The following is a 26910-nucleotide window of genomic DNA, read 5'->3' as shown; positions in this document are numbered from 1 at the left end:
CACTTTATCATAAGATGAAGTTCATAAGATGAAAACTGGTAGGTTTGAACACCTACCTGCCATGGTTCAGAGGATTGGTGGTGAAGCGTGCACATTTGTATTGAAAACTAATGTTTTTAGGAAGAGGAATCCATGTTTAGTGCAACTTAGGACATAAGCAGCCTGGTTTTGGAGCTTCACAAGCCAGTCCGTCTTGTGTTACCTGATAAGTCACCTGAGAAGCCAGCCCCAGAGGCCCCGCATCACCCTCAGCTTCCACGGCCTGGGGTCTTCCCACATCTTGTTTTGCCTCCTCACTAGGTCCTTACACTCACTCAGATTAATATTTTTCTTCTCGATGTGACCCTTGACTCTTCACCACAACTGAACCTTTGTCCCCACTGGTCACCCTGGGCCACGTTCTGGTCATACCTGCACTGGCCCCCAGGAGCCCACCCCTGTGCTGGCCAACACGAGCGATGTCCACACCATTTCTTCAGCTCTGGTAGTGGAGGAAGCCACATCTGAGCAGGCGTGCTGGCCTAGTGGAAGAGGAGGAGCCGGGGGGGGGGTGAGGACTGAGGCATGCAGAATCAGGGAGGGAGGGGGTGAGCATCTGTCCACCAGCGGGGCGATGCTTGAGGCCAGTGAGCAAGTAGGGCGGGAGTGGTTAAGCAGGGCAGCCCAGGAAGCCTCATCTGTGAAGTCCAAGCGTGTGGCATGGGTTCTGTTCAGGTGGGTTTAGGGTAGAGGGTCCCTGAAAAGTGCCCAAGTAGAGTAGCCAGACAAAGATCTTAATTGACCATATTTGAGATTATTAAACATTCTAACTTTTAACCACTTTTACTATTATTATCATTTTCAATTGTGGTAAAAGACACCTAACAAAATTTATCATCTTAACCATTTTTAAGTATACGGTTCTGTGATATTAAATACATTCACATTGTTGTGCAGTCATCACCACTATCCATATACAGAACTCTTGTCACTTTCAAAACTGAAACTCTGAACCCATTAAACAATTATTCCCATTCTGTGTCTCCCTAGTCCCTGGCAACCACCATTTGACCTTCTGTCTCTATGAATTTGACTGCTCTAGATACCTCATGTAAGTGGACTGATATAGTATTTATCTTTTTGTGTCTGGCTTATTTCACTTAGCATAATGTCTTCAAAATTCATGCACGCTGTAGCAAGTGTCAGAATTTCCTTCCTTTTAACAAAATGAATAATACTCCATTGTATGGCTACACCACATTTTGCTCATCCCTTCCTCCATCGAGAGACCCTTGAGTTGCTTTCACTCCTTGGCTATTGTGAATAATGCTGCTTTAAACATGGTGTACAGCTATCTTGCTGAGTCCTGGCTTTCAATTTTTGAGGAGGTATATACCTAATTTTACATTTTAAAAATGGATCCAAGAAAGAAAAAAACAGATTGAGTCTTAAATTCTTTGGTCTAATTATTGAAGAGATTTAATAGTTGAATATAATAAACCAAAGGTTTCTGTTGCAGTGCTTTAAGTTGAGCACTGAAGTGTAGCTGATTTATGATGGGGCCAGAACTGAATGACAGCTGCTAACGAACAAAAACCATTTTCTATCCTGAAGTCCGGTTCCTTTGGCCACTCTTCCTCAGATTCAGATATATTTTCAAGTGTAAACATCCTTTTCTGATTTAAAGTGATGCATATTCACTGTAGAAAATTTGCAGCATTTAAACTAGGATAAAGGAGAAAACCAGATTATAAAAGAGGACCATGACACCAAAATGTTTAAAATCCGCTGCCTTAAACGATGCCATTGAGTTTGTTTAATTTTACAAGTTTGGAAATGCCAGGCTGGTAAAATTTCAGACACTGGGCGTGTCGGTCTTGGGCTGAGGGGTCTCCTAGCTCCCTGGTTGATGGGTCCAGAATGTGCCAGATGGCCCCAGAACAGCCTCTTGGCCACTCTCGGGAAGGGGGCTCTGCTTTTCTTCAGCTGGAGTCACCCCGCCCCCGCCAGCCTGGAGCTTCCTGCCCCTCCCAACTCCAGCACTGGCTGCACTTGGGGCTGAAGTATGGAGAAGGGGCCTAAAAGGCATCAGGGAATGCAAGGGCTCTTGAGAAAGGGTGGCAGCTCACCCCAGAAATGCCTCAACTGATTGGCTATTTAGAATGATGTTTGCAGGAACCATTGGCCACTCTGCCCAGTGTCTAGTGAGAGTCATACTGGTTATGCATGGTGTCCAGTATGTGTTAGGTGCATGTCGTATCTCTTTGGGTAGATCGCTAGATCTGAAGTCTTTGCTAACATTTCCCTCAGGCTCTGGAATCTAGGTGAGACTTAAGTCGTTTATGTCCCCTCAGCTGGGGTCGGAGACAAAACACAGCCACATGCCCCGTAATGATGTTTCGGTCAGTGACGGAGTGCATATACCACAGTGCTCCCGTAAGATCAGTACCACATAGCCTGGGTACGTATAGGCTATACCGTCTGGGTGTGTGTAAGTACACTCTCTGATGTTTTCACAATAACAAAGTCACCTAATGATGCACTTCTCAGAACATATACCCATCGTTAAGTAATGCACAACTGTATCATATTTGGTGTTCTTGGTTAAGTGTGTAAAAAGGATTTGTAACACTATTTAAAAGACGATGACCATGCATAGGCTCAGGATCACTCTAACAAAGGGACAGTTCCCACTTTTGCTTTTTCTTTCATGCTGTTTCTGTTTCCAGTGAAGTTTTTTACATGATTAAAAATCAAGCTGTATTCTTTGTTTCTACCTTTTTGGACATGTCATTTCATAGCAGTGGCTTAAAAGGGAACCACCACTTAGGTAGTGAGCCTTTGGGCTGGAAGAACTTCTTCTGTCATGAACTGTGTTGGTCTGATAAAATTTACAGGCCCCTGGGTTAATTTGATTTGCTGTTGTTCTCACTGGGTTTCCATTGTTCACATTAATACCAAATAAAGTACACTGTCAGGATATCAGTCCACGTTTATAGGATGTTCTGAAAGTCCTGAATTTTAAGAATAAGTGATATTCCAGTAAGACCTGCAGGGTGGGCAGAGGGTACAGAGCTGGGTGGCCCAGGAGGCCTGAGGAGCTGTGCTCAGGTTCCAGGCCCTCAGCTTGGAGTCCTGCTTTCACATCATCCCAGTGTGGCTTTTCATGGATTTGAATTCCAGGAGCATGACTCTGCTGTCGCAGGAGGCGTGGCTGAGTACACCATCGTTGCAATAAGCATCTTGACCTCTTTGAAAGAAAAGAGATCAGAGTTCTAATCCGAGCTTTGTTGTCTTTGGCTTTGGGACCTTGACCCCAGTGAACATCAGATTATTTGTCTCACTGCTAAATAGGTATAATAATACCTATCATTATTTTGAGGATTAAATCAATGATGTAAAATATAGGGGCACGTATAAGCATGTGGTAATTGTAGCTATTAGTGGTGATCACGTTGCATTTGGACACACACCTTGAATGTCAAGCCCTTAGTGAGGCCACCGTGTCACTGTGGCATGTTGAATGACTACTTCTTTGGGCCTCGCTTTGCCTAACTGTGAAATGCAAAATTTACGCCTCTTAATTTCTAAGCCTCCTTTGAGTTCTTAATCTTTTTATGGTATAGAAGAAGAAGTTGTTTCTACATGGCCCTCTTGCTGGGTGACCCAGGCTGCTGGGAGGTTTTGCAGATCATTGAGCATCTTTGCTGACACTCCTTTGCTCCCCTCACCTCAGGGTTGTGCTCCCATCTGCCAAGCACAAAAGCAGGAGGGCCAGTGCAGAATGATTTCGTGGGGAAGTTCCCTCGTGTACTTGGGAGGAAAGGGTGCAGTGTGCTGTGGAACATTAAAAATGCAACTGGGAACCTGCATAATGTATGCCCAATGTTTGCTTTCAAGTTTTGAAAGAGCCCTGTGAACTTGGATAGTTTCTGCTGCCCAGACCGTCTTTTTAATACTTTGTGGCAGGCTCTGTGGGCAAACGGACGAGAGGGGCTAGTAAGCCTGGGGTTCATTCAGGAACTGAGTAGTTTCTGGTTTCAGGGTTTTGGAAGTGTAAAAATCCTCTCTCCTTCCACAAGGGAGATATGATATTAGCATTTTTTTCCTGAAAGAATTGATTTTCTCCATCCGTTGTTAACAGAGAAGGGATCTGGGCAGCCCCAGGTTGGTCAGCATCCAGGGATCCTCGGACAGCTTCTCCTCTCAAATCGGACCAAAAGGAGGCCTGAATATGTGGAGCAACATGTCCAAAGTCAGACCAGGGCAGGGGTGGAGCCCAGGGACCTCTGCAAGTCCCGCAGTCACTGGGGTAGAGGAGCCTGAGGCTTCTCAAGGAGGAGGCTGCATCTCTTCGTCGTTCTCTCCCCAGCCCCCTGCATGGTCACTGACTCATAAACAGTGCCTGCCTGCTTCTCATCTGTGTGGCCATAGATAAGGATTTGATTCTAAGTTGCTTCTTGATTGTTCTTAATCTAAGTAGTTGCTGTAGATACTTAATCATAAGGGTAGCGCTTTATTTAGACAGAATGTGAATATTTAAGTATAGCTTTAAGGAGAGCAGGTGACAGATTTCATCAAAGCAGAGAATCAGTGGTCTACATATTTCCTATTATTTACAGAGCTGTCTGGTAGGATCCTGGATCTATAACTTGCTATGGGATGCTCTTGAAGGGAGTCCAGATGAAGTAACAAGACAACAGAAGAAAATGCCAGAACTATCAAGGATCTGGAAATATGACTGAATATGTATGCAGCCTTCCTAAGTGCACAGTCCTGCATGTGGATGAGGAAACGGACAGGCATTCCAAGAAGAATAATGAAGATATCATCTGTAAAAACAAAGCAAAGAACCAGTCGGCCTGGCCTCAGCAACCTGAGAGGATCGTTGCAGTTTTAACGTTGTCTAAGTGTATTGTACCCAGCATGTGTGTGTATTTTTTCCAGTTTCATGTCACCTGCTGGCCCTGAACATGCTTTGGATTATGATTCCATCCACGTGGCCTGTGGGTTCTGGGGTGGGGAAGGGTCTCTGGAATCCACTTCGTCACCGACCACTGATGGAGCCCAGCAACCTCCCCAAAATGTAGAGAGGACTCTTTCAAATGTATTACAGTTGTAATAAACCCCCCCCCCCCCGCAGATTCTTATGGATTGTTAAATTAACCAGTTCGTTGATATGTATTTTCTCAATTAATAGGCACTGAAAATGGCAAATTACATTATCTGTGGGAGTTGGGTGGAGAGGAGAAAAGTTGCCATTTTTGACCAAGTTTGGGAAGATAAGTTTCTCTTGTAAACACTGAAAAGTTAGGAGTTGTGAATGTGTGGCTCCGATGCTATGGATATTTACATGCATATGCTGGGTAGATGATTCTAGGGTTTTTATTTCCTGTCTCAAATCCTGCCTGCCTGTAGTAACCACTGCAATAAGGCATTGATTCTATATATTTTTTTAAATAACATGATTTGAAGTTGCATTTGTATTTGGAGTTGTGGTTCAATGATTTCATTTTATATTTGCCGAATATCTTTAAATATCATGAATAAGAATAGAAAGGGATACTCCAGCAGTACAATACCTCATTGTTTTATTCTGTGTCCAAACAACTCTACATACTAAAAATTAATTCCATGAGAATAGAAGATTAATTGGTGTGCAAAAAATATATTTCAGTAGAGTGTTAGGTTATATCTGCACAAGATTTTCATTGCTTAGAGGCCAACAAAAATAGCTTGTCAAGTGAACATGGTTTAGGTTTAAAGCATTTTGCAGGTTGGATCTTTAGTTCTTATCCAGATAGAAATGTGCAAGAACCTTGGCCTTTGCATGTGTGTTCGGGTCTTTTCAGATATGGCACTGTAAAGAATGCTCCTTTTTTCTTCTCTACTCTCACTGAATACTTCTGTACTCCAGATGTGTGGGGGTTTTTCCCACAGTTGGCAATTCTCTGACACCAGCTGGGTGTCCTACAATTCAGTTAAATTCTGACAGTACTTGGTTCGATTATTTGCTAGAGCAGCCCGCAGAACTCAGGAAAACAGTTTACTAACTGGATTACCAGTGTATTTTAAAGGATGCAACTGAGGAGCAGCCCGATGGAAGAGATGATAGAGCAAGGTGTGGGGAAGGAGCTTGGGGCTTCATGCTGGGCATGCCATCCTCCCAGCACCTTGTGTTCACCAACCCACAAGATCTCCAAACCCTGTGGGTTAGAGTTTTTTATAGACACTGCATTATGTAGACATAATTGATCAAATTACTGGTGATTAAGTCAGCCTCCAGCCCCTCTCCCATCTCCAAGGGTCTAGAAGCGCAGCCGAAAGTCCCAACCCTCTAATCACATTGTTGGTTCCCCTGGTAGCCAGCCCCCATCTTGTGCTTATCTGGGGGACTTTCCAAAAATCACCTCATTGACATAAACTCAGGAGTGGTTGAAAGGGGCTTGTTGTGAATTAAAAAAGATGCTCCCTTCAGCTTTATAATAGTCCTGGCAATATCTCAGGAACAAAAAAAGACCAGATATTATAACACTGATGCTCCTATCACTCTTATCACTTGGGAAATTGCAAGGATCTTAGGAGTTGCGTGCCAGGAACCATCGAGGAAGACCAAAATACCTATTACTTATTCTATCACGACTTCACCAGTACCATCTATTTTTTTCTTCTCAGGAACCGAGATACTGCTCATACTTAATTTATCACCCTGTAGGGTTTTAGCATTGTATGCAAGTCTGCCCCACCCTGTTTCACAGCCATCCCTTACTTAAGAGTGTGCCTTATATATCAAAATGGGAGGAATTGTTAATGGGTGCTGACCTGGGTCTGTGAAGAAAGGACGGTAACCATGTGTCTTTAACACATAGTGCAAATAGCATTTCTTTAAGGTGCCAAATAATTTAGTAAAGCAGATCCAGTGTCATCTTTAATATCTAATTAAAGAAGACACTAGATGGTGCTATAAACTAAGCAGGGTGCAGGGAGGGAGGCCAGGCCGGGCCGCAGGTTAAACCCTCCCTGTAAATCTCCTGCTGACCCCTGTCTGCTGGCCCACGTCCCGCCTCCTCCTGGCGTGGTTTGTGGAGGACATTCACCCAGAATAGTTTATTAATCCAAACACAAATTTGTTTCACTGAATTTATATCCACTTTAGAAGTAAACGAGCCTCAGTTTGCTAATGACAGTGAGGCTAGATGCTCATGTGAGTTGGAGATCAAATGAGTGAGCTGATACTTGGGACACAAGTCAATGCCCCGTTTTGGGTTGGGGTTATTTAAGGAAGGAGAATAACTATTAATAACTTGATTTACAACCACGTTGTCTGATCTATTTTTGTGCAGTAAATACATCCTTATAAATCTGTGTGAAGTGAAATTGTATGTGTAAGATCGTTTTCCCTTCCCCTTCCAGTATTCCTGCCAGAGGGGCGTGCAGTCTCATGGAAAATATTTTGCATCAAGTTAGCATTGAATAGACACTACGTTTGTTTCCAGGAGAGCTGCTTTGTTAGTGCCCTGTTTATGTGATTCTTCCCTTTATGTGACTGACCCTTCAGAAAGGCTTTCACACTTGGGTGGTTACTGAGGACGTGGATTCACGCGGCCGGCCACACGCACAGGAATGGGAGTCCTGCACGATGGACTCGCTCACGGAATGTGGGCCCTACGGGATATTTGCAAGGATGGAATGCCACTTCAGTAATTCAGTGTAGTAATTAAAAAAAACTTGGTGTAGATATGGAGAAGTGTCTTCTTTAGAATCAATCTGTTAAAACCGCTTTTTGGAAGATTCAATGATTAGTCCTCATTAGAATGTAACAAAGTCCTAAGGAAAGTGATCATCATAAGTGACTATTATCTAAACAGATAAAATGCTAATTGACCCCACAGGAAATTTTAATGTTTGTCCTAGAGTAACATATTTTAGATTCTTTAAAAAGTTTGATTTTTGCTCTAAGGGCTATGGAAACTATGCAAGTTTGAAACATGCTGATATAATGGTTGGAGTTGGTTCATGAAAATCATGACCTACCAAGTGACTGTTATCAGATTAACCTGGCTTTGTTTAATAGACTCACAATAAAGTGTATTAAAGTAGAAAGTAGTTGTAAATAACCCACCTCAGAAGAGAATTAAAGCATTTTGAGGCTTGTGTTGTGTTTATATTTTGGCATCCAATTTATATTTACTTTGAATAATTTCACAATTACTTTGCATTCCCCAAAGCTTAGTGGCCTGGCTGCAGAGAGGGGTGACCCAGGAATGACCAGGGTGGCAGAGAGAAGGAGCAGAAGAACAGGACAGAGAACCCATGGGCTGCCCTACATGGGGTCCCAGCCAAGTGCTTTCAGAAACGCTCAGGGAAAACATAACTCAGATGAAGATCCACCTGAGGGAATCCAGACTTCTTATTTTCTTGGAAGAAATCTGTCAGAGAGCGAGAACTCTCTTCCCGTTTGGGAAGGAGGGTGAAAGTGGTGAAAGCATTGGTCTTCGTGTTCTGCTGGGTTTTCTCCTGTTATGAACAAGTGTGAATCACAGCTGTGTGACACCCAGTGGACCTGTGGAGTGCTCCTGAGCCGCCCGGCCGTGACGTCCATGCCAACATGTGCATCATCGAAGGCTGATTTGATAATTCCACGGAACTTTAGTTTTCACCCTGTGTTGATTCTTAAATGGTCCATTAAGATGGAAATATTGAGTTGTTAATGGGGTGAGTTAGGTCGGCATATATACTACTTAATTGTTTTACAGGGCTTAAATTAAGGCGCTATTACGTATGAGCTAAATAGGAGTATAGGCGATGAGTGGCAGTTAGGATGGATACATTCTAGAACTTTCCTGAAGCCCCAGATTTGTAAACTCCTCTATAACTTTATACTTTTTCTCATAAGATGAACCCCCAAGGTCTCAATAAATGTACAGCTGAAGTCTCTTATTTAGTGCTGGTTCTTTCTGGGCAGCCATCATCCCCAGTTTTTATGGTTGCTGAGTGTGGTTCCTCAGTTTACAGATGAGGACTGTTTAAGACCACAGTGCCCTGTCGGACAGGGGCCGTGGGCGTCTGCCACCCTGCATCCCCCAGGGCCCTTGACTTTCTATCAGCCCACTCTTCCCCTCAGACTCAGCAGGAGTTTTGCCTGCTGACTCTGGTGTTCTTCCTTGTGATATATTAATTATTGATTACATGGTAATTATTAATTATTGATTCAGCACTTTTGTCCTTTTAATATCTGCCCACAGGATTAATATTTGACTCCTCATAACCTGAGTTATAGCAGCATCTTTCATCCTTCCGCACAGGCCCTAGAAATGCAGGGCCCTGCTCACACTGACTTCCCCCGTCCGGATTTGGGGTCCATTTCTATGCCCCGCTCCGCCCTGACTCTAGCCTGGTTATTCCCCAGCCCCTGTCCACGCCACCTCAGCCAGCTCTTGCCGGTGGCCTCTGTTCCGGGTTCCAGCAGTGACTGCCCTGGGCGGGCCTCCATGTCTCATCTCCGCTATGTCTTTTCTCCTCACATCTGTCTGTCTGTCCATCCTCCTCAGGGCTCTGCGCGTGATTCGTTTAAAGCCTACCGCATGTGGTGTCTCTCTCCCAGGCCTTCCTCAGACCCTGTCTTCCAGGTACTATTGCCTGGAGGGTACAGAAGCCGGGGGCGGGGGGTAGTCTGTGGCCTTCAGCTTCTGCCTAAATCTTCCCCTGGTTCTGACCACGGGGCCGCCCTGCAACCCCAGCCCCTGTGCCCCTTCAGCTTCTATGCTTTCTTCAGGCAGGTTTTGTTGTCGTCGTTCTGTTTTGTTCTGTCTTGTGCCCTTTCGCCCGATGAGACAGGGAAGCTGAAGCAGAGGCATCTGGGACTTTTGTGGGGAGAGGAGAGGCAGGGAGGGCCAAATGTTCCGGAAAGATCTGTGAGCTCATTTATTGATCATGCACCTGATGAGGTCAGAGTGTAGCCGCAAAACTTGTTTTCAAATTCAAGGTTCACTACCTAGCGCTTGTGTGATTTGGGGCAAGTTGCTTAATTCCTCTCAGCCTATTTCCTCAGCTGTTAAGCCAGGTTAATCATCACCACTTTCTATTGTTTTGTAAGGAATAAGTGAAATAGAGCTAATAAATGACATTTCCTGAGTGTTTACCGTGCGCAAGGATCTGCTACAGAGCAGATAGTAACTGGCGCACTCCTCACCCCCACCCTGCGGGGTGGGTGCCCCTCTTAAGCCCGTGCTGGTGTTGGAGAAACCGAGCAACAGGACGCAGGCCCCTGGCCTGGGCACCAAGCCCTCAGAGCAGGGCCAGGCTAGCCATTTCTCAGCACCCGCCCCCTCCGCTCTCCCTTCCTGCCAGTTAGGGGCTAGTCACCTTTGGTGGGTGAGGGTCTTGCTGCTCTGGGCCCTAAGCCCCTTGTTTGTTCAGTGGGTGTCACATGGAGCTGTTTGGCAACAAATGAGACTGGATTATGTGACTTGCAATATGCTGCATTAGAGTCCACCTCAGTTGTATTTGCCGTGTTGTTAAGAAGTGATAGATCTGAAAGCGCAGACAAAAGGAGTCAGGGTTATTAGAATTATTAGGTTACAAATGAGAGAAACTAAGTCCAACGAGCTTAAGCACAGTTGTTAGGGGGATATAGGACTGCTTTACAGAGCTCCAGGCAGGAATGCAGCCAGGCCTCGGAAAGGAAAGGATGGAAGCTGAGTTGTGCACACTGCCCAGAGCCTGGCCCCTGTCCCCAGGCTCCCTCCCACATTTCTGAGTGTGCTGGGTTACATCCCTTGTTGTATGTTAGCAAGGGTTCTCCAGATGGGGTGTACATTTATATATACATATGTATGGGGGAGATTGATTTAAGGAATTGGCCCACATGACTGTGGAGGTGCAAGTCCAAAATTTGCAGGATGGGCCAGCAGGGAAGAGTTGCAATTCAAGTCTGAAGGCAAAATTTCCTCTTCCTTTGGGGACATCAGTCTTTTACTCTTAAGGCCGTCAACTGATTAGATGAGGCCCACCCACATTATAGAGGCTTTACACAGACTCTACTGATGTAAATATTAGTCTCATCTGAAAAATACCTTCACAGCATCCTTTAGAATCATGTTTGACCAAATATTGGGGTACCAATGTCCTAGTCAACTTGACACATAAAGTTACTCATCAGAATCTCTGTATGTGCATCTCTTTCTGGCATTTGCTCTGGCGTTCTCAGTGCCATCTTTGCTTCTCTCTCTGTGTCTGCCCCAGGCCTTCTGTGAAGACAGACCTTCTCTGGCTCTCCGGCCAGTGGAGGGCAGAGGAGGGGCACCTGGAGATTCGCAGGTACATGTTTCATCAGCAGCCACACAGTGAGCCTGTCTGCCGTGGCTTTGGCCACTCACCAGCCCATTTGGTGGCCTTAGTGGGCCAGGGCTGGTGTCTTTGTTGAGTGCTCTTCTGTTCTTGTCTCTTCTAGACTTTCAGGGAAGGGAGAGTCTTGATTGGCCTACTTAGGGCTTGATGTCCACCTGTGATCCGGCCAGCTGAGGCCGAGGCAGTGGGTCATGCTATGCGACCATGGCCATTTGTGGCCCACCCATCCTGATGGGTCTGTGAGCTGAGCAGATGCTCCAAAAGATGTCCCCTGTGCAGGCAGGTAGAAATGCATTTGTTCTACAGTTATTGAATTACCTCTGGAATATCAATAAATATAATACATCTCGTTCCTTACAGAAATTTATACTTATCTCAGTTATGCTCCTCTGCCCTCAAATGATATTTTTAAAAGTTGTGAATTTTGGAACCTGCCCCCTAAGATACACATTTGGCTGTGACCCCTTGCTGCTGCTAAAGGTTCTTTTTCACTTTTGCCTTTTAATGCCCAGAGGATGACGTGGACCTGGAAGCCCTGGTGAACGACATGAACGCGTCCTTGGAGAGTTTGTACTCGGCCTGTAGCATGCAGTCGGAGACCGTACCCCTCCTTGAGAACGGCCAGCACGCCCGCAGCCAGCCAACACCCTCAGGAACAAGGTCCCTCCAGCCACAGGTGTCCCCACGGCAGAAGGTGCAGCGCTCCCAGCCTGTGCACATCCTCGCTGTCAGGTGGGACCCGTGGCCGCGGGGGCTGAGCCTCCGAGAGTGCGCGGGTGCTGTTGCGGGGACGCGACTCTGCTCTCTGCTCGGCCGATGCGCTCCTTTCTGTCTAGCGCGGCAGCACTGGGTTGGACTTGGTACCTGGTTCAGTTGAGATAACTTTTACTGAGCAGCCGCTCTGTGCTCAATGTCATGCCAGGTGGAGGGATGTGCAGGAAAACCATCAGAGGAGAATCCTCTGGAAAGAATGGCTGCACAGCCAGTTGAGGGCTCCAAAGACTCGCTGCCCAGGGTGGGGTCTGGGGATCAGGATCAGCGGTGTCCCCGAGGGCCTGTCAGAAATGTGCAACATCAGACACTTGATCACATTCCCCAGGGGATTAAGCAGACAAGGCACAACCTCTGTGGAAATACTGGGGCTGGAGGAAGGGACTTCCGGGGAGGAGAGAATGTTCCTTGCAAGTGGCAGATCTCTGAATTGGGTGTTGTGGGGTGAGTAGGAGCTGAGGGATGGGGGAAGGGATTTCATGAGCAGCAGAGACGATCCCTGTTGTCCCAAGTGGCAGGATTTCCTTCCTTTTTACGGCTGAATAAAATTCCATTCTATGTATATACCACATTTTCTTTCTCCATTCGTTGCTGATGGACAACATGGATAGTATGCTAAAGAAATAAGCCTGTCACAGGAGGACAAATACTACATGATTCTGCTTCTCTGAGGAGTCACAGTCAAACTCATAACAGTAGAGAGTAGAATGGTAGTTGCGGGGGCCTGGGAGAGGGAGATGGGCAGATACTAGCCGAAGCGTACGAAGTTTCACTTACACGAGATGAGTGAGTCCTGGGGATCTGCTGTGCAGCTCGAGCCCTCACTTGACAATACTGTATTATACACTGAAACGTTTGCTAAGAGGGTAGAGCTCATGTTGTGTTCTGATCGCTATCATCACAATGTTAATAAATAAAGAAGGTAGGAGTTCAGTTTGCGGGTGGTGGATATGTTATGGCCAGACTGTGGTGATGGGTCTCGTGTATACTTATCTCTAAACTCATCCAGTTGGAGAGATTAAATATGCACAGATTTTTATGTGTCAGTCATACCTCCACAGAGCGGTTTAAAGAAAGAGATAATCCCAACAGGTGGGGGCCACATCCAGAGGGTCTTTGTGAGCTGTTCCAAGGGGAGAGACAGGAAGGGGATTTGAACAGGAGCAGTGAGGAGATTGGATTTGGGTTTTGGCACATAATTCTGGCAGCCTAGGGTCAGAGGGCAGTAGGATGGAGCACAGCTGACTTGGAAGCTGTTTCAGGTACTGCCTGGAGATGGTGGTGTCCTCACCCGGGATAAAGGAGGGAGGGACTGGGTTTATCAGCACTGAATTATGGAGGGAAGTAAGGGGACACAGTGTTAGGGAGCCTCAACTCTGTCTTGAGTGCCTGGGAGGTGGGTGGCCAGAGAAGTTAGCAGAACGGCTGTTGTGAAGGGGTGTGGGGTGTTAAGGGCATTGTGGACCTTCTGAGTGTAGCTCATGAAATCCAGGTGAGAAACAGGGCAGCTGCTGAGAAACTGGGTGGCCCCCTCCCGGGTCAGTGTTGCCTCTGGCGAGTTTTCAGGTGAGCATGGAGGGATGAGGATGGGTAAGGGATTGAGATCTGCCGGCCTCCCGGGGCTTCCTGGTGGGAGGGTGTGTGCTGCACTGTGTTTTGGGCCTTGGTCAGACTGAGGGTTCTGGTGGCTTCTCCTTCCTCAGCACTGCATCTTCCAGGGATCTCGTTTCCTTTCATGGGGTGGGGAGGTGGGGGTGTGGGGTTCATTTCTGCTTCTGGAAACTTCTGTGAGGCTCTTTCTGGTCTGATGTGCTGGCTCTTCTGCAGATGACTTCTGGCTCTGACCCTCTGACTCTTTGTCTGAGAGTAAACGCAGAGCTGTCTGCAGGTGGAGTGCAGAGGCTTGGGTGCCATATAGTCGGCTGCCTCTCTGGCTTCCTGCCTTTGGTCACATCCATCCTCCCAGCGTTTGTCTCCCTCTGCTCTCTGGAGCGTCAGCTCCATATTCTTAGGTCCTCATGAGTTTGGTCTGGAGGGAGAGACTCATCTCCCCTGTGAGCTTCCTTGGGTCCAGTGTCTGTCAGTCACCCATCTGTGGTGGCCTTGGGGAGGGCCCTGGGAAGACAGGGTTGCAGCCCACACAGGGACAGTACCCAAAGCTGGGCCCAGATGGAGAATGATGTTGCAGAAGGCATGGCTCCTTGCCAATTAGTTGCCCAGGACCCTTGATCATAGAGTTCTGGATGAACTTGGTCCTGTGCTCTGAAAGCTGCCTGTACTGAGTCCCGGGGAATAGATGGAGCAGGCCTGCTCCCTAGGGCAGCAGGCACTGTCCCTGCCAGAGAGCAGACACTGTTTCTCAGGCCCAGCCTCTTCTCACTGATGTTCTCTCACATAAGTAGTATCGTTTCTTACCTTCAGATGCATTTAGAAAAAAATGGGCGACCAATGTGGGATGCCAAAGGTTTATTATGTAAGTGAAGCCAACTGCTGAGTACTTCCTGTGTGTAAGGCTCTGTTGAATATTCATTTATTAGCTGGTTTAGTGGTCATTACATCCCCACGAGGCGGGTGGTGTGGTGACTCTCAGTGCCCAGGTGAGGAAAGTGAGGCACCAGAGGAAGTGACTTGGCCTACACCTGGCGAATGGGATGCCCGGATGCAAGCCCAGGCTGAGGGGCCCTGAGGGGCTCCAAATGCAGTGAGCACTGTGCTGGGTATGAGGCCCACGGGTCAGGGTCTGCACCGTGGCAGGCTCCCCAGAGAGTGTCAGATGGAGGCAGGTGCAGAGCAGAGGAGGAGAAGGTAGAGAAACTTCTCGGACAAGGCCACAGTTGAGCTGTCAGATCTTGAAGGAGGAGCGGACTGTGGTAAAGCAGAAGGGCAGCAGGCTTGTTCTGACCTGGACAGACGGAGGAGCATGGCCCTGCCCATCTTGTCCCCATCTCTGACTCAAACATCCCTCCATCTTAGCTCCCCTCTCCACGTCAGTGGGATGTATCTTTTGGCTGTCAGCCTCTTGAAAGGGGGTTTTTTTCAGCTTTGTGTAATGTCACTTAGTTTTACTTTAGGTAATATTTATGAACACTCATAACGTCAACATAGGACTCTTTTTTCTTAATTTTTAAAAATAATTTATTGAAATGAAACTCTTATGACATAAAATTAACCACTTTAAAGTCAACATTCAGGGGCATTTTGTGCACTCCCAGTGTTCTGCAGCCCTACCTCTTTCTAGTTTCAGAGCATCGCTCCAAAGGAGACTCCCTACCCATGAAGCAGTGTCTCCCCACCCCCATCCCCACACAGCTCCAGGCGGCCACCAATCTGCATCATGGAGCTGTGAATTTACCTATTCTGGACGTTTCATATAAATGAAATCGTACGTTATGTGGCCTTATGTGTCTGGCCTCTTTCACTTAGCATAACTTTTTTTTATCAGAGATTTTGTTTTTAAGAGCAGTTTTAGGTTCATAGCAAAATTAAGAGGAAGACACAGAGATTTCCCATATCCCCTGCCCTTCCAACACATGCATAGCCTCCCCCACTGTCAGCCTCCCCCACCAAGGAGGCACATTTGTTACAACTGATGAACCTACATGAACACGTCCTAATCACCCACAGTCCATGGTTTCCATTACACTTCACTCTTGATGTTGTATGTTCTGTGGGTTTGGACAAATCTATAATGACACAAATCCGTCATTATAACATCATACAGAGCATTTTCACTGCCCTAAAAAACACAGGACTTTTAAAAATGTTCAAAACAACCTACTAAAGAGAGACGCTTTTGTCAACAACTGGAATGCCAGACCATCAGCAGCTTGTACTCTAAGTCAAAACAAAATAAAACTCTCGTTCTTGGGGTTGGTCACTGGTTAGAGGTCGTGGGCCGGAAAATACTGAAAGTGGATATGGCTGCATCTCCTTCTCTCTTCCTCTGTAGGACAAGGGACAGACGTATCAGTTGGACACTTTGCCAAGGCAGAATCTGTTATGGGAAGAAGCTATTATGTTAACAGTAAAAATAAACTTTCTGGCATGTTGTCAAGCGACGATAGGAGGGCTTTCCCTATTCGGAGTGCTGAGCTCCTTCATGCCATGGGAGTATGTCAATCAGTGCATCACTTCCTGGTCCACCTGTAATGGCTGGACCAGCCTCTCAGAATCAGGCTAAGTTGGTAAAAAGAGAACAAGTAAAAGGTCACAGCATCCGTTTCTCTAGTGGCAAGCCCCCCAAGAAAGCTAATGGATCTTTAATGTAGTCAAATTGTAAAATTAGCTAAAAAATTATTTGAAGACACAGCCTACATGAGGAGTTTATGAGGTGTGTGTAACAAGGAGCAGGACTGGGATGCTGAGCAAAGTCAGGGACCAAACTGCAGCTCAGCTTGGGGCTTGCTTCTCTCCTGCAGGTGGGCAGCATCGCCCTGGGATGGACGGAGGGGGCTCCGCTCTCAGGAAAGCCCTTAACATGTATACAGGAAGCTGCCAGCAGGACCCTGGGGAAAGGAAACTTAGTGCACTTTGCACTGTTTTTGCTTTGACTTTGAACTTGATTTTTCTGCTCTTTTCATAATTGCATCTGATTCGCCATCCTGTGTGTGTTTGCTTAATTGTCTGTCAAGTGAGGTTTGCATTCTTGGGAGGAGGCAGCCCTGGAGAAATGCCAGAGAACAATGTGGTGCAGATGCAGAAGTGGCTCCCCGTGGCATGAGCGGGGTGCAGCAGGGCATGTATGAGGTGACCTGAGCACAGGCTTTGTGCTCCAGGGAGGATGGCTACCTGAAGTATTGATTTTCAATTAATTCAGGATCAACAACCTTTTGTGTAAATTAGCGTTCATTCCAGAATTCAGATGAGGGCACACGAAGCCTCTTCTAGTCTTTTCATGTGGTTGAAGAAGTGTTCATTTTAAGGTCATTGAAAAATAGTTGTTCTCGTGAAAATGCTCTTACAAACCTCTTCCCCATCAGGTATTCATTGAACTGAGAAGGTATTTGGAGAAAATGCTAATAAGTACACGTCATGCGCTGAGCATCATTTCCGATGTGAGCACACCCACTGGCTTCTCGCCCCCCACTGTTTAATGAGTGAGGGAATCTGTACTCTTTGAGTCTGAGACTGGCACTTTTAAATAAAAATTTAGTTGTAGTAAAGTACACATAACATCAAGTTTACCATCTCAACCATTTTTGAATGTATAGTTGCCATAGTGTTATGGATATTCACATTGTTGTACAAGCAGTCTCCAGAACTTTCATCTTGCAAAACTAAAACTCTATACCCGTCAAACAATAACTCCTTGTTCCTCTCTCCTCCCGCCCCTGGCATCCTCTGTTCTACTTTCTATCTCTGAGTTTGAGGACTCTAGGGACCTCATAGAAATGGAATCATACAGTATCTGTCTTTTTGTGACTGGCTTATTTTACTCAGCATAATGTCCTCAAGGTTCATCCCTTTTGTAGCATGTGTCAAATTCCCTTCCTTGTTAAGGCTGAGTAATATCCTCTGTATGGATAGACCACATTTTGTCTATCCATTCATGCATTGATGGATCCTGGGTTGCTTCTGCCTTTTGACTATTATGAATAGTCCTTCTGTGAACACGATAGAGGTGTACAGGTATCTATTTGAGTCCCTCTTCCAGTTCTTTTGGGTACATCTTAGCAGTGGGATTGATGGATCGTGTTGGGGGGTGACAGCTTTTAATGAGCGATTGGTTGTCTCTTCTCTCCCAGGCGCTTACAGGAGGAGGACCAGCAGTTTAGAACCTCGTCTCTGCCGGCCATCCCCAACCCCTTCCCTGAGCTCTGCGGCCCAGGGAGCCCCCCTGTGCTCACGCCGGGCTCCTTACCTCCGAGCCAGGCCACTGCAAAGCAGGTGAGCGTTCCCCTGGTTTGAAAGCCAGGCTGCTTGGCTGTGGGGTGGGCACCATTGAGCTGGCTCATTGCTTTGGGGAGAAGGGAGGGAAATTGTGGGATCTTTTCTCTTAGTTCTTTTCCTCTTGCTACTGTACTTGTTTTGTGAAGCTTTTTAATTTACTGGCCCCAAATTTCATTTATTAAGTCAGGGATGTACCTGTGTTTAAGAAAGAGTCTCATAAAAATGGGGGAAAAAATAATAACTTAATGCTTAAAGATGAGTTTTAGTTCTCTGACAAAATTTTATCACTGTATCATCGTCATTACCCAATAATTCTGTATAACAGAGGTGTTAAACGCTGGGCTTTCTCAGGCACCTGACCTTCAGTCCAGCATAGTTGAAGAGTTTCCCTGTTACATTCCTGACTTTGAGTGTGATGTGCTCAAGGTGGAAGAATTTTCACTTGACCTAGAAGGGGACAGTCACCTGTTCAAACTAGTAGTTTCTACCTTGAAGTGGGACCATGAGGTGTATGTTATACAGCCACTGTCCCCAAAGGAGGAAACTGAGGTACAGAGTTTCAGTGACTTGCCCATGGTCAAATCACCGGTAATCAACTTGTCAGAGAAATGGGCTGGCTGCTGCATCCCTCCTGGTTGGGAGGGCCTGGGCCAGGGTGGGTTGCAGGCCCAGGAGGGAGACCAGTGCTGCTGTGGTGTGGGGCATGGTGAGAAGAGTATAATGATAATAACAGGATGACAGCAACCTCCAGCATTCACTGAGTGATCTCAGAGTGCCAGGCGTGGTCTCACTGGTTTATATGTTTATTTATTTGTTTATTTATATGTTCATTTATTCCTCAGAACAAACCTGAATTAGGTATGAATGTTATCTCTGTTCTACAGTTGGGAAACTGAGACCCAGTGTGAGTGATGGCACTGGGTGTGACCCAGTGTGAGTGGTGGAGCCTGGTGTGACCAAGTGTGAGTGGTGGAGCCTGGTGTGACCCAGTATGAGTTGTAGAGCCTGCTGTGACCCAGTGTGAGTGGTAGAGCTGGGAGTGACCCAGTGTGAGCAGTGGAGCCTGGTGTGACCTAGTGTGAGTGGTAGAGCCTGGTGTGACCCAGTGTGAGCAGTAGAGCTGGGAGTGACCCAGTGTGAGCAGTGGAGCCGGGAGTGACCCAGTGTGAGTGGTAGACCTGGGAGTGACCCAGTCTGAGTGGTAGAGCTGGAGGGGGATTTGATATAGGATCTGGAGCCTCCGATTTTAGCCACTAAACTAAGTGGCTCCTGGGACCTTGACGTTCCTTGTTTTTAAACAAGTATATTTCAGAAGTTTCTTTGCCTTTTCTGCTAGAATCACTCTCTTCTCCTACACTCTCTGCACTTTCCCGCCTTCGCTGTCCTCAAAGCATGATATGCCACCAAACCCTTTCTCTGTACGTCCATCGTCCCACACTACACAGGGTCTGCACTCTTAGCAGGGACACATTTCTTCCAACTTACCGCTCACCAGCTCCCAGGTACTTCTCCCATGCTGACCTCAGGCCTCCAGAGCAGGCTGCGTTGTCCTACCATCAACACTTAGAAGGTGAGGTAAGTGTCCCTGTCTGGGAGCCAGCACTGGCTGGGCTGAGGCACTTTGTCACATGCCTGAAGTACATCTGGGATGTCTGCCTCCCTGGTGACCTTCTGCTACAAATAAAGGTCTAGACAAGCTGTCTGTGGATTGGTCACTGAGGTTGTTTACAACGTTACCCATCCTAAAATAAGACCATGAAAATATTATCTGGCTCTCGCCGCGGTTGGCACAAAGATGGGCCTCCACCCCCATGGGCTCTCCACCTCTGTAAGCAAAATCAGGAAACCCAGGAATTTTGCCTGCTGTTTTTCTTGGGATCCGATTAGTTCCCCATGAGAACATTGCATTGGTGTTGCCTTTCTGTCGCTCAGATTCCTGCAGCCCATGGGGACCAGCAGGCACAGGACGGATGCTTCACACTTGGCACCACTTGTAGACAGTTGGTGTTGGTTGTGTGTAACTAGCTTACAGGGACGTTTCTCTGTTGGCACTAGGTTCTGACTTTTGATCTTGTGAAAAGCATGTTTCGTTGGCGCTGCTGGTGGGGGTCGCCAGGCAGCCTCAAGAGGCTTCCCCGTCTCGCAGTCTCGGACCATGATGGGAGCTGCTGCTAACAGGCAAAGGAGTTTGGGTCCTTTCTTTGCTACTTGCCTGAGGGAAAGAGAAATCTGGTGTTGTTTCTCCTTTCATATCAAGTCCGAGGAGACAACTGGATTAGCATCAAGAGTTCTGACGTATAAAAATAGATGAAGGGCGCTCCATGTATGAGGCCCACATAACACCATCTCATCCACTGCGAAGAACGGGGTCAACGAGGGAAAAGAAGATAGTGTAATGCCTGTTTAGAAGGACACTGGGGACAGTGAGGCCATAAGAAACCTCTTTCGATCACTAGTCACAAGAGGTGGAAGAAGTGAAGAGAGATCTGAATAGCCATGTTAAAGGAGAAATGGTTCTTGCCCGAGGCACTCTGGCTAAAGTGTTCTAAAATCCCCTGTCAGACAAGTTAGGAGACTCTCTGCCACCTCTCTGTGGGTTTCCTTTTTCAGTAACGCCTTGGTGGCTGTTCAGTGGGGCAGGAGTGGTCAGGTGTGGTGTCCGTAGACCCCTCTCAGAGGGCAACTGCCGGGACATGGGCTCGGTGCAGCCCCACAGGCCATCCTGCTCACCTTGGCACTACCAATCCTGTGGATGACATCACCTGCCAGGGATAGCCCCTGTGACTGCAGGTGGGACCCAAAGCCGACCTGCAGCACCACAGCATGGAGCCTGGGACAGACAGCTGAGGGCCGGGGGGTTCACAGAGGAGTCTAGTTCTGCCCCAGCCCTGACACAGCTCCTGTGGAGACCTGCAGGCTGCAGGCTGGGCACCTTGCAAGGGCTGGTGGCCCCCGGACTTGATTAACTGGAGGGGGAGAGGGAGAATTGGGCAAGGGGCTGTCATAGGAGGAGAGCCCTCAGCCCCACCACTCTGGCAGCACTCCCTCCTGTCACCTTGGAGCCTACTCTGTGCCAGGCCCTCTGCCAGACCCTGAAGCTGAACATTGGGTAGAGCATGGGCCCTGCTCACAAGGACCTTAATGTGACAGTGACAGAGAGGAACAAGCCATCTCAGATGAAGGCAGATGGAGTAATTGGTCATTAAAGAGGTAACAGTGACAAAGCAAAAGAAGTCATTATTCTTTCTAGAAGGATCAGGAAATCTTCAGAAGCCACTCCATGTCCTCCACATGACGAATCCAGAAGATACAGACACCACTGAGCTGGCTCTGGCAGTTCCCCCACACCAACCTCACCCCAGGTTTGTGGCCTCCCTGGGGCCACTTCCTTGCCTGCACCTGTGTGGTGGGGACGATGATATGGGCTGCATGTTGGTGTGCCCTGAGAATTACCATGTTGCAGCCCTAACCCTGCTGTGATGGTGTGAGGAGTGTGACCTTGAGGAGGTGGCTAGCTTTAGATGAGGTCATAGGGTGGGCCCCCATGGTGGAACGAGTGCCCTTCCGAGAGCTAGCAGAGCAGAGCTGCTCTCTACATGAGGACACAGTGAGAATGCGGTGGTGGAGGAGCCAGGAAGTGTCCTCGCCAGAACCCGATCCTGCTGGCTCCCTGGTCTCAGACTGCCAGCTTCCAGAACCATGAGAAGTAAACGTCTGCTGTCTGAGCCACCCAGCCTGTGGTACAGGCTGTGGTGGCCGGGCCGGCTACTATGGCAAGTAGCTGAGTTTCATATAAGCCTCCTGGTTCTCCAGCAAGGGGCACCTTAAACCGCAGAGGAAAGTTGCCCAACACACTGTTGAGTCAGTGGCTTGGTGGATGCGACCCTTATGGGAAGTCACTGAAAGCGTCACATGTGTCCAGAGCCTATGATCTCAGCACACCTGCGAATCCCAGTGACAGTGATGTCTGCATCTCCTGCATGAGTCCTCCTGCAGTTGTGGGTGGTCAATAATCTTGTGAGAGTTTTAAGGTCATCTGTCTTAGACTCAGCCACCTTGGGTTTTCTGCTTATTTTATTATATGAATTTTAAAACAACAACATTTGGTTTGTTTGCTCTATTTTAAACCAGAGCCAATCAATTTGCATTTTTGCTTAGGTTGTACTGCATGGCTTCTCAGTAAAGTAAGAGTGTGCACACAGGCCTGTTCATTCATGAAGGGTGCAGCAAAATAACAACATGTGCACAGTTCACAACAGAGGAAACATCGCTTTGCGCGTACGAGTCTAGACACAGTTGACAATACAATTTTAAGTCATGTCTGCTAGCGACTGCAGCCTCTTCCTGGGTTATTAAAAACAGATTAGTGGGTCTTATCTGAAGGTACAGCTTCTGTGAGGAACAGCATTCCCTCATTTATTTAACAACATTTAATTTGTCTAATGATTTAAGTTGTTTAATCACATCTCATCACTTATTAACCAGAAATGCAGATGCCTGAGAACTTCTTTCTGACTGATAGCATTCTTTCCCCTAGAGGGTAGAGAAATTAAATTAGTATCAAGAAAGTGAATTTTTGTGGTAAAAATTAACAAGGCACTTTTCACTGCTTTGGGACTCATTTGTAAAGACAGCCTGTCAGGTGGACAAGGATGATTGCTATAGCAAAGATTTCTGAGCCATGAGACTGAGCTCCATGCCTCAGTCGCCGCCTACAGTCTAGTCAATGCCATCGGGCTTCTGTGGCAAGGTTCCCTTTGCTCTGGGCCCTAAGTGGCCCTGAGGGACCTTGGTCCTTCTTCCTGTCTTGCTGAGTCTGTGCCAGACCAATAGACTCATGACTCTTGTGTGCCTCCCTGGAGTTTAGCATGACATGCATTTATCTGATAGCAACTCTGAGCACCTACTGTGTGCCTGGCCCAGTGCCAGTGACAAGGCTACAAGAGAGGGGTGCAGTACCTTCCCTCTGACCTGCAGCAGCCCCAGGGGTGTCCCCTGGAGCTTCAGCCAGAGTTCGAGAACCAGAGAGTGGCTCATTGTTCTCTTGGCCTGATGGAGTTGTGGCCTGGGCCAGGCCCCTCGTCTTTCTGGCCAGGCCTTCATAATTGAGGATGTGACCATCCAGTGTGCCTGGAGCTGGCCTGAATGTGCAGCACGTGGGCATGGGGGAGGGGTACAGGGGCTGGAGGGGAGCCTGGGGAGAGCTTTGGGCCTGGCCACTGTCTCAGGTAACACCTGTCCCCTACCCTCTCTTCAGGGAACCCTGGCAGATAAGTCAGCCCTGCCTGTCGTGGCTTCAACCCCTAGCCACTGTCTCCCTCTGTTGCACCCCTTTCACATCGTAGGAGAGAGCAGATTGGTGCATGCACTGCTTTCCTCCTGAGGTCCCAGGTAAGAGCAGTGCTGCTCCAATTGGGAAGCTGCACATGTTTGGGGACATCTAACCTATTCAGGCTCTTCCCAAAGGTACTGCTAGGGCTAGTGCACTCAGCCTTGCCAACTCCCATTTTAGCCGAGACTAAGCTCAGGTGCCTCAGAAGTGGGCAGGAAGCATCACTGCCCGGGAGGCCTGGTGTCAGTGCCCAGGCACCCGCTGTGGGAGGGGTGGGCCAGCGTCCGCCCAGCCCAGCTGCACCTGGCCACAGGAACCTGGGCCCAGTGTTGCCAAATCTTTGGATGATTCAAGAGAAATCACGACTCATGCTTTTAAAAACTGAACTCTCCCAATACTGCACATGTTTCAGTTTTCTAAAACTACCACACAGGCTGAACCTGACAGGTGTCGTACTGCAGGCACATCAGCCGGTCTCCGGTGAGCCCGTGTGTGGCGAGCCATGTCATGTGTTTTCTTAGTCTCCCGGCACCTTGGTGTAGTGGGCACTCAGTGATGAATTACAGGAACTGATACCCAAAAAGCATTCAGCAAGCTAGAATGACAGCCCAAATCTAGAAGATATTACATTAAACAGGGTTTAAAAATGACGCTCTGCACATGCAGCTGGGAAGGTGTCACAGAAAGGGTGGGCAGTGGCTGTCTGGTGCTCATGGAAAGAGAAGGACCAGGTCGATGAAAATCCTGCTTGAGTCCAAAGTTCGAGGCGACCTTTCCAGAAAAGCACATTTGACCACTCTGCTCTAACAGAAGTGGATTCTCTAGGAGTCAGCTGCTTTATTCTGTTCTGTCTCAGACACTGCTGTCCTTCTGAGAAGGACCCTCAACATGTGGAGCTCATCCCAAGTGGAGACACCAGATGTTGGGAGAGGTAAAGAAGATGGTGGAGAATGGGTGAAGGTTGTTGGGGGCTCACAGGGCTACTCCTCAGCAACATTTGTGGGCAAGGGTGTCTCCTGATCTCCCGGGTCCAGGGGCTGACCAGAGACCATGCAGGTTTGGAGAGTGGGCTGCCCAAGACGTCCCTGCTGGCATCCCAGCCACCCCTGTGGGGCTCTGGTGGATGTGGCTCCCCCATTACTCCCGAGGACAGATGCCCGTCTTCTCTTTCATCCTCACTCTCAGAGCAGAAGCAGAGTAGCCTTTCAAAGAAGGAGTTTATGTAAATGGACAACTGAAAATTTAATGAGGAGTGAATGTAGATGATGGAGGCAACCTGTGAGTGGTAATGGCTGGATTAGAATCCTTGGAGGGTCTAACCCATTTGTCTCTAGGAGGTTCACCAGAAAGCATAAGGAATAACTTCTCTATTCTCTAGGATGGACAAAGAAAAGGCTGCAAGTGAATCAGGTAATACTGGACCTGTGGTCACATGCAAGTCTTAAGGAATTGCATCAGGAAGATCCTGGTATTTCTCGTTTTTTTAGTATCTATCTCATGGTGGTTACTACGCATGTAATTTTTACAGCGGTTCTACACACTGCAGGGAAGAGACTGTTTCCATATGGGGAAGCTGAGGACCAGCAGCTGCAGTGCTTTGTCCAGAGGCCGAGGCAGGAAGGGAGCTTGGTCTGGATGAGTTGGAGCCCACATGTTCCCCACCCTGCACAGTGCCTTGACGTTGTACCTCACTGGGCTTTGAGGAGACACCCTGACCCTGTGGGGCCTCCTGCATGGGCTGAAGAACCTCTCCCAAATGCAGCACAGATGCATTTGCTGTTAAAAAAGCTGCTTTTATATAAGTGCAAGGAGCTCAGTACACGCTTCTGGATAGCCCTTCATTCTGTGGAGGTCAGAGGGGTTGGGCAGCTCTTATTCCATTTAAGCAGGAACCTTTCTTGGCTCCCACTTCATCAGTAACAGCCCTCAGAGAGATGGGCCTCCCTAAGAAAGAGGCCCGATTCTCCAATGGGTAGCTGCCCCTCGTCTTCCAGGGTACCAGCCCGGGGGTGCTGAACTGTGCCTGGGACAGCCAGGGCCTCAGTCTCAGATGGAGAAGGGCTGGCACTATGGCCATCAGAAGGGCCCCCTTTGACCGACAGGGAAGTGATGGGAAGTGACAGGGCGGGCCAGACTTTGCAACTCTGCCACCTTTGAAACAGCACTGCCAGTTGCCAAGATTTCAGGTTTGTGGGTATCTCCCAGGGTAGTTGGGCTTTGTGAGTCATAGGCTCTATCAGGATGCCTTTGGCTGCAAGAGACAAAAGGCCCATTGGCTTCAGTTGTAAGGAAATTCACTTTTGCATAATGAGAAGTCTAGAGGCAAGGAGGCTGCAGCCGAGGGCAACCTCCTTCCGTATCATGGAACTTGCATCCATCTCCACAACTGTGGCTGGTTAGGCCAGACTTGTGCACTCACCCTGAAACAATGGTTCCATATACTGGTTGGTTGGTGAGCCAGGGGCCCAGAAATGTTAAGTGGTAGAAAGAGTGTAGTGTGCGGTGTGCACTGACCCAGCAGGACCTAGTGAGTTGGGTCATGGTACATGACGGCAAGAACAGATGCACTCTTGGAAGAAGCAGAAACCGTGAATAAACAGAGAAAGCTGACTGGGAAAGCAGATGTGCAGAGATGCTGGGGGGGGTGGTGAGGGAGGGAGGGAGAGAGAGAGGAGGCCAGGGGAGCAGGAAAGTGATAGAGAAGTGCTGGTTAAAGAAAAGGACAGTGATACTAATAGAAAAATGTTTATTTATGAATTGAAGATAAGCTTTACAGGCCCCGTGAATACTTCAGGACAGCTTTGTCAGGCTGGGCTGTCTTTCAGTCCATAAAGATTTTCATGTAGCTGCATAATGACTTGTTACAGCAAGTTTTTCCATTTGTTATTCAAACACAATCACATATTTTAACTTCATTATTTGGGGCATAAATGTTGTCGTACTTCCAATCATCTCTTCTCCCTTTGCTTACTTTTAAATATTGATTTTTCTGGAACTGGATTAATTGCCTTGTATAGGCAATTAAATTAATTAAAAACTAATTAAAAATTAAAAACCCTTGTATAGGGGTTTGCACATACATTTACTAAAGATCAAGATTGGATCTGATGAGACTTTGACTACGATTTGATAAATATCCCTCAACATTAGACCATCTTTGGCAAGAAAAACTAGCCCTGGTCGCCAAGTGCCGTTCGTCTCACAGCATGTGCCTGTGTGGAGATGATGCCATCTTCTGCTTCACCCTGTGTGGCCCGGGGCATCCTCAGGCATCCATCCTGGAGCCGCAGTGACGTCTTCTCGTCAATCTCCACCTGGAAGGCCTTATTGCACACCTTCACAAGCCCTCTTATTCTCAGCTCCTTCAAAATGTACCCACATCACCTTTTGTGGTGCCTTCAGGCATCGAACACATTAGAACCTGAGCCTCATTGCAGCTTAACCCACGTGCTGGGCGACCCCGAAGGGCACTGAGCTGGGTGAACTGTGTCTGCCCTGCCTACGTTGTGGACACTCAGGCAGTTGGGCCTTGTCAGGACAGGAGCCGGGAGAGCAGTGCTCCCAGCAGGACAGAGAAGACGCTGATGTTC

The 26910-nt window shown here is 47.7% G+C and overlaps 1 protein-coding gene across 9 annotated transcripts in view; it reads left to right on the top strand.

Moving 5' to 3' along the window:
• The window catches only part of GRB10 (growth factor receptor bound protein 10), a 182446-nt gene that overhangs the window by 83116 nt on the left and 72420 nt on the right, over window positions 1-26910 (top strand). For 3 of the 9 annotated variants that reach the window (XM_046669590.1, XM_046669599.1, XM_046669598.1), the window contains 2 exons: window positions 11841-12060; window positions 17844-17985. In XM_046669590.1, the coding sequence (XP_046525546.1) occupies window positions 11841-12060; window positions 17844-17985 (362 nt within the window). Of the gene's footprint in view, window positions 1-1029; window positions 1091-9530; window positions 9609-11223; window positions 11299-11431; window positions 11612-11840; window positions 12061-17843; window positions 17986-26910 lie in introns of those variants that run through there. The other 6 variants (XM_046669591.1, XM_046669593.1, XM_046669592.1 and 3 more) reach the window with 5 other exon arrangements.

This window comes from Equus quagga, chromosome 8 (assembly GCF_021613505.1).
Source record: "Equus quagga isolate Etosha38 chromosome 8, UCLA_HA_Equagga_1.0, whole genome shotgun sequence".
NCBI lineage: Eukaryota > Metazoa > Chordata > Mammalia > Perissodactyla > Equidae > Equus > Equus quagga.
The sequence above is the reverse complement of the archived record's forward strand: the minus strand, read 5'-3'. Positions and strand labels throughout refer to the sequence as shown.